Source organism: Anarrhichthys ocellatus, unplaced genomic scaffold, assembly GCF_004355925.1.
Source record: "Anarrhichthys ocellatus isolate YVR2014 unplaced genomic scaffold, GSC_Weel_1.0 scaffold24, whole genome shotgun sequence".
Classification (NCBI taxonomy): Eukaryota; Metazoa; Chordata; class Actinopteri; order Perciformes; family Anarhichadidae; genus Anarrhichthys; species Anarrhichthys ocellatus.
In genome coordinates this window covers 10,924,602-10,932,020 of record NW_022280054.1, presented here as the reverse complement: position 1 = coordinate 10,932,020, position 7,419 = coordinate 10,924,602, and the positions used below count along the sequence as shown (strand labels likewise).

General features: G+C 41.7%; 2 protein-coding genes across 2 annotated transcripts in view; both read left to right on the top strand.

Moving 5' to 3' along the window:
- The first annotated feature begins 2,521 nt into the window (after nt 1–2,521).
- Nucleotides 2,522–4,644, top strand: LOC116390925 (retinol-binding protein 2). The gene is made up of 4 exons (XM_031861077.1): nt 2,522–2,664; nt 3,737–3,915; nt 4,041–4,142; nt 4,490–4,644. The coding sequence occupies exons 1-4, from the start codon at nt 2,592–2,594 to the stop codon at nt 4,538–4,540; spliced, it is 405 nt and encodes a 134-aa protein (XP_031716937.1). The 5' UTR covers nt 2,522–2,591; the 3' UTR covers nt 4,541–4,644.
- A 1,687-nt stretch (nt 4,645–6,331) lies between these two features.
- Nucleotides 6,332–7,419, top strand: part of LOC116390979 (coatomer subunit beta') — a 10,921-nt gene continuing 9,833 nt past the window's right edge. Inside the window, exons 1-2 of the mRNA XM_031861159.1 lie at nt 6,332–6,433; nt 7,148–7,285. Of these exons, the coding sequence (XP_031717019.1) occupies nt 6,431–6,433; nt 7,148–7,285 (141 nt within the window). The 5' untranslated portion in view covers nt 6,332–6,430. The remainder of the gene's footprint in view (nt 6,434–7,147; nt 7,286–7,419) is intronic.

The window sequence follows — 7,419 nt, the reverse complement described above, 5'->3', positions numbered from 1 at the left end:
GAATCCGCTGTCATGCATTATTAAAACTACCCTAATTGTATTTGCATAAGTCTATGAGATGCTGTGTACGTGCGCGCTAGCATGCAAAAGCACGCGTGTGCAAGTGTGGACGCAGGATTTCTTGTTGTTTTCTAAATCGTTGAGTGCAGTTTCAAATTCCCTCGTCCTCGTCGACTGTAAAGCAGTTACTGCTTCTCTTTAAACTGTTCTTACAACTGACCAAATCACCTGACAGAAGCAGCAACCCACAGAGAAACAGGTTTCCACCACGTCGGCCCTCGGCTAGCAGATGGCTGTGTCATCTTAACTTAGATCACAGTATAACGTGGTGCTGTTTTGCACAGAGCAGCAGGCATTGCTTCCTCTTTTCAAGAGGAGCTTTGACTTCTATGCAGCAACATTGCCCCTGTGTGGTGGAGGGAACAAAGCAGTCTGCCAACCCTGAAGTTGAGTTGAAGTGGAACTTGGGGAAAAACAATCCCCACATCAACAATTGTATTTTGGCATTCTTAATGTAAATATGAAAGTATATGGATCAAGTGTATGTGTGTGTGTGTGTGTGGTTTGATCACATTTGACTAACAAATCAACATAAGAAAAACAGCCAACCAACCGGCGTGAGATTTCGATTCATTACTTGATGTCAGCTTATTCCAACTCCGCCCCGCCCACTTCAAACCAGTCAAAAAAGAGCACAAATACAAAGAAACAGACAGAAATGTGTCATGTAACATAATCAAAAGTGTTCCAACTTTGACAGAGAATTATGCATTAATGAAGTAATAGCTTACAGCAAGAAGCTGATTAAGAAAATGTCATTTCAGGGCCTTTAAAGTCTCTGTCTTGAAAACTCTACCTGCCCATGTGACCCAGACGTTGGAAAACAACTGTATGCAAACTAAACATGCAGCAGCATGAATCATAACTTGTTGCTTTGACTAGTTTTACAATTTTTGACAGCATTTCAAATGTAATCTTTTTTATCATTGCTGAACTATGATTTAATTTATAACATGATTTCCTGAGGTGAATCAAATAACATAATATTCATTTTATCTGTGTAACATATGAACACTTAGTATTGAAACTGCATTACTTCATTTTATTTTTTGGCCACTTGCGGGACTGAACCATAGACTGTTTATAAGAAGTGGACGTAGTAATCAGTAGTCACCCGTTGGTTTGTGGACGGCTGTTTTGAAGTCTCAAATTCAGCGATTTCGCCGTCGCCATCTTGGTTTTTAAGCAACCGATCAGCAGAAGTTTCCATATTTGGAATGCAGAGGAGTGACGTAGAGACGCCATGTACGTCTCTGGCAGCGAGCTGTCAATCACAGAAAGCCCCGCCCTAAAGCATCCCCTGCTTTATGGTCTGTTTGACTCTAAATGGACCATAATTTACTAAATGAACATCATGCTGTATTGAAGAAGACTTGTAACTAGAGATTGAGACCATAAACTCATGTTTACGATGCTACAATGATTAGCGCAGCTTTAATTTTGCATTGCACTCCTACAATATCTGGCTTGATGCTGCAAAAGAGTGCAATCAGACATTGCAATCTGGCCATTGACTGCAAATAAGAGATAACTTACTGCAAATCAGTGCACGTTATCAGCTCTGAAAGAACATAACACCCTCCGCACGCCTCACCTTTGACCCTCCACATACAAACCCATCTCCTCAAGATCAAATGGGTTCAGTGTCAGTGAGAGCGCTGTAGTTGAACTTCTTTTTTCATACTCTTTGAAAGCAAACTGTATTGATTGCGGCTGCAGCTGAGAGACAGCCGCTGTTGATGTCTGCGATAAAGAACAGAGAGGTATTAGAAGGCAACTCAAGATCAATTTCCCATTTCCCGAACATAAATAATGAACTGCGTGCGGTGGCTGTAACCTCGATACAAATCAACCTGCAGCTTTGCATGAAGCAACAGTAAGAAGCTCACAAGCGGAAACTGTTTTATCTTCAGTTCCCTAATCTTGAATGATTTTCCTGCAAAAAAAAAAAAAAAAAGGGCTTTAACTATAAATTGTGCTGCATTTGAATCAACAGAATTTTCTCCCTTGAACTTTGTCTCTTGATATGAAACCAGAGAGGAATCTCTCCACCGCAGGCCCCCCGGGGAAAAAGAAATTCAAGGAATGAACTGAGGTGCAGGCGGCTCAGGTAATGGGCACTCGTCTCCGTCCTCTATCTTCCCTCCATTACAGTGAGTGATCGCTGTAGCCCGGCTTTGTTGGGAGGAAATGAGGAATGAAAAAGAAAGCGCAGGAGACTCTTTAAGTGCATCCAAGGCGTGTGCACGAACTCTCCTGCCGGCAATATGACGACGTACATACATGTATAGCATGTTGACAATGCACGGTGTGAGCCTGGACTTGTTATCATACAAAGACACGCACACACACACACACACACTGTTCTGGAAAAATTATCAGGCGGACCCTGTCCTCTGGTACACACACACACACACACACACACACAGAGGGCAGTGTATATAAAGGGTTGAGCATGAACTGCCTCTCTTAGTGTGACAAGCAGACCTAAAGGAAAACTACTACCTCCACTCACCAACCAGTAAACAAAAATGCCCGCCGACTACAATGGACGCTGGGAGATGGTGAGCAACGAGAACTTCGAGGAGTTCATGAAGGCCCTCGGTAAGTTGCCCCTCTTACAGCATGGCATAGAAAGGGGGGGGGGGGGTGGGGGGGACTGTGGCTTTGTTACCCCTCATTTAAATCAAGAGGCAATTAAAAGGTTGCGTTTAAAGATGCAGACAAGTAGGGACAGAGGCCAGAGCAGAACATTTGGAGGGAGCGTGACAGAAAGAGAGAGAGAGAGAGAGAGAGAGAGAGCAGCAGTGTGAGGGAGGAGAAAAGAAGAAGAAGAAGAAGAAGAAGAAGAAGAAGAAGAGGAAGGCTGTGGCACTGCTTCATTTCCTCATTGAGCTGCTGTCAGGCCAAGTTAACCTCCGCTCCGTGAGCGGTCGCCGTCTGTTACCGCACCAAATACATATTGATTCACTGCTCTCTGCATTTTCATCTTCCTGATCCGCAGAAAAGGAAGACGGATTCCGACCCTGGATCAGGCAGCGGGCCAGCTCGTCATTTAAAATAAAATTTAAAAAAAGATGGAGAGAGAGAAGAGAGAGAGAGACCATCGCCCGGCTCTCCTCCCTTTTGACGCGTCATTGATCAGGCCCAGAAACACTTTCATTATTCACGACTCATATCTGCAATTCATAAAACAACCCCGGTAGACTCGGCTCACACATAAATCCGGGGAATCCTGAAAGCCTCCCCGCTCATTTCCATCGAGCGGATGGGAAAATGACATCCTTATGGAAATGGGTCAAAAATATTATTTAGATGGGTAAATATAGGGGGGCCTCGTCTGTAAGAGACGATGGGAAGAAATTGAATTTTCACGTTAAGGCAAATGGGATGTGAATATCTAAACGGTCGGGGTGGGTGTCTCTCGCGGGCCCCGTGCCGAACAGGGGCGGAGGAACTCATTTGACTTGGAGCGAGGTCATTTTTTAAAGGGTAAATGAGACTGTCAAGAAGGACCAGTAGGAGAGGAATCATAATAAGAGGCCCGGGGCGCCGTATGTGTGTCTGTGGATGTGTGCTTTGGCGTGTCTGTCTGAAACATAAGCCAGCTACACACCAAAGAATATGATTCATCCTGCTGCCACTGATCCGATTCCCTGTTTCTTCACGCCCGCAGACATCGACTTCGCCACCAGAAAGATCGCCTCCCACCTGCACCAGACCAAAGTGATCGTCCAGGACGGAGACAAGTTCGAAACAAAGACCCTGAGCACCTTGAGGAACTACGAGGTCAACTTCACCGTGGGAGAGGAGTTTGAGGACCAGACAAAGGGCCTGGACAACCGAAAGGTCAAGGTGGGACAGTCCTCTTGTATTTTATACCGAACTACACCAGGGAGGTGCTCTTAACGATGACAGGTATATACAGTTGTAGTTATAAAACACTGTTTTTGAGTAATAACCATTTAACCACTTATCAGACGCTGGTCATCTGGGATGGGGACAAGCTGGTGTGTGTTCAGAAGGGGGAGAAAGAAAACCGTGGCTGGAAGCACTGGATCGATGGAGACATGCTACACCTGGTGAGAGAAAAGCGTGACACGTTGGCTGAACCGTGGGAAAGATGTCAAATGTTTGCCAGGAATATTAGATGTCCCTGTGCGGTCCAAATTCAGTCCCTTTAAATTGGCTCCAGAACTTAAACACAAAGCAAGAAAATTAAAAAGAATATGAAAACTCGTTCTACCTTCACTTGCTTTAATATTTCCCAACCATCAATTAAATCAGACTATCGCAAGAACAATAAACCAAATAATCTATCGCTATCTAACACGCATAGACGTGAGCTCACCCTGATTGTGTAACTAAGAAAGACATGTGTTGAATCAGGTTGGACTCGCAGTCTAAAGGTCTGTGTTTTCTCTCTCAGGAAATCACCGTGCTCGACAAAGTCTGCCACCAAGTATTCAAGAGGGCCTAATGAGACGAAGGAGAACCTCATCTGTGAAAACAGCCTGTCGAGTGTTGCACGTGGCTGCCTATTTATGTAATTGTGAATACCTGTAATAAATTTCCTCAATACCATTGTTGTTCTTTAACTGTTGTTTTTTATAAATAATATTAAAATATGTATTACAATGGAATCGTAGCGACCACCGACCACACAGAAGGGCCGTGCAGCCCGGGTCAAACCACGGTCCCTCTTGCTGTATAAAAATTTAAAAACATATATATATATATATATATTTTTTTTTAATTATTTTAATATATATATATATATATAGGGTTAGGGTTTATATATATATATATATATATATATATACACACACATACAAATAATGATAAAAAACTACGCTACTACACTTTCACTTAATTTCTATCACTATATATATATATATACACAGTATATACATACATATAATTGATCATTTATATATATATATTTTTTTTTTTTTAAGACTAGGCACATATATTATTTCATACTTTGAAACATACCTTTATACTGAAAATATTCTCTTAATTGAAAATGCAGTCTCTGATGATGCAATGCAATAAAAAGTCAAATAGGAAGTAGTTTCATTTCGACCCGAAATTCTCTGAAAGATTTGCATTAGACCAAAGACCAAAAGGCCATCTGCATTCGTTCAGTAAATTGTAGAGATTTAGAGTCAACAGTAGACTTGCTGGGTTGCAGCCTTCTTTTCAGTTTTTGAGGTGCAGCACGCGCTAACAGGTACAACATGTTCTGCCTCTCTGCCGGATCTTGAGCTTCTCTCACAGGAAGCGCTGGAGGATCCACGTCGCCAAAAAGAGCTGCGCACAAGTCACACAGCGACAGAGAGATTTCAACCGGAAACGGGGCGTATTCTCTTCAAAATAAAATAAGACAGTAAAATCATAAAAGTAAGGGATGTTTTTTGAGTTTTTATATATTACATTATATTGTTGGGTCCAACACTTGTTAGTTAGTGGTCACCACAAAATTAGAGCTTTGGTAGACCACTACATTCACATACAAAGACACACCTGCAGCTTCTTCTCTGCTGCAGCTGCAGATTCATCTCCTTTATTCTGTTCCCTTCTCACAGTTTATCAGTTTATCATTCATCTTTTTCATGTGACTTTTGTTTTTAACCCTGAAAAAAAAAAGAAAATACTCAAAAAAGTACATGTAGACAAAAAAACATAACGAGATCAAATGTTGCTCTTCTTTGAACTGTGTGCATAAAGAGCTCGTGGAGGCTGGAGTCACCTTTATTGTTTGCATACTTGGCAAAAGAGGAGTCTGATTGCTACAATTAATTCCCAGCTAATTATCGGAATCAGCTTTATTGGCCATGTATGCGTATGTATGCGTACGCATACATGGAATTTGACTCAGGTTTTCACATTCCTCTCAACGTACATATAATATATAAATAAACAAGAAAAATATAAAAACAAGGACATTAAAGACAACAAAGTAGAACAGAGAAACTAAGCATAAACATTTAACATTTAACTACAATGTAAAATAGAAATAGAAATATGAACATAAAGAACAACAACAATGACAATGGACAATGTATTTGGGATATTAGTGCAGAATGGTGGTAATAGTGCAGATACTGCAACAATAATAATGGTGGAAACTACAAAATAATAGATTTTGTTATAATAGATTAAAATGTTTAGTTTGCCTTCGGTATAGTTTTCTGTGTAGCTTTGAGATTTATTGTGGAACTAAACACCGGAAGTCGTTGTGTTTACTCTTATTCACTTGGTCACAAAACTTTCTCCGCAGAGTTCCCACAGAGGAAGCCCGACGAGGGCTACAGGGACGCCGGTCATTTTTCTGGACATCAGCGCAGAGACTCACTGACGTGGAATCATGGTAGGAGCAGAAAAACACACGAACTACTTCAGCAGAACTTTGTTCATGTGTTGGCTGCTGTTTGGGATCTCTTTGGTCAGCTGGACGCGGAACCGTGTTGCGTTCAATAACTACCCATAAAGCTCAGTGTGAGAGAATTGGAAACTCCATTCAAAACACACAGTATGAGTAATAGCTTCCGTGCGACAGCAACAGAACTCTAAGAACTGCTAATATTTTAAGATAATATAAGTTAAAAAAAAAAAAAAAATGAGAAAAACTTTATTCATACGTTGCATGACAATGTTTTTGTTTATGTGAGTTTTTTTTAAACATGACTCCATCAGATTAAAAGTAAACAAATGAAAAGGTTGCGTTTTTGTGTTTTGACGTGATTAGACTTGAACGGACTCATTCTGAAGCAGCCATGCTTATGAAATGTGGAATGAGAAGTATCAACAGGCACACCCCCCCCCTTCCTTCACTGTCTCCAAAACCTGAGATAAAACACAATGCAACAGTTTATTTACAATGTGTCCACCTTACAAGATGAACGTCACTGAAGTGTCTAAAATGCAAAACCTGCCTGCTTTTTGAATGTTTTTTACCGTCTTCTGTCAAATAACATCCACCATTGTTGAGATGAGCTGATACATTTCCTGTTTAAACTGATGCAGATAATTTCTTTTGTTTAATCCACATCCTTTCTATTCATCCCCTCGTTTTATATTATAGCCTCTGCGGCTGGACATCAAGCGGAAGCTGACCGCCCGGTCAGACCGGGTGAAGAGTGCCGACCTGCACCCCACTGAGCCCTGGATGCTGGCGAGCCTCTACAGCGGCACCGTGGTGGTCTGGAACCACGAGACGCAGGTCACTACCGGCCATCTACACGCTCCTCTGATCACTCAATCATTTCATCTTTAGTCTGTATTATAACGTTAATCTGGTCTGACTCCCGTGTGTGTGTGTGTGTGTGTGTGTGTGTGTGTGTGTGTGTGTGTGTG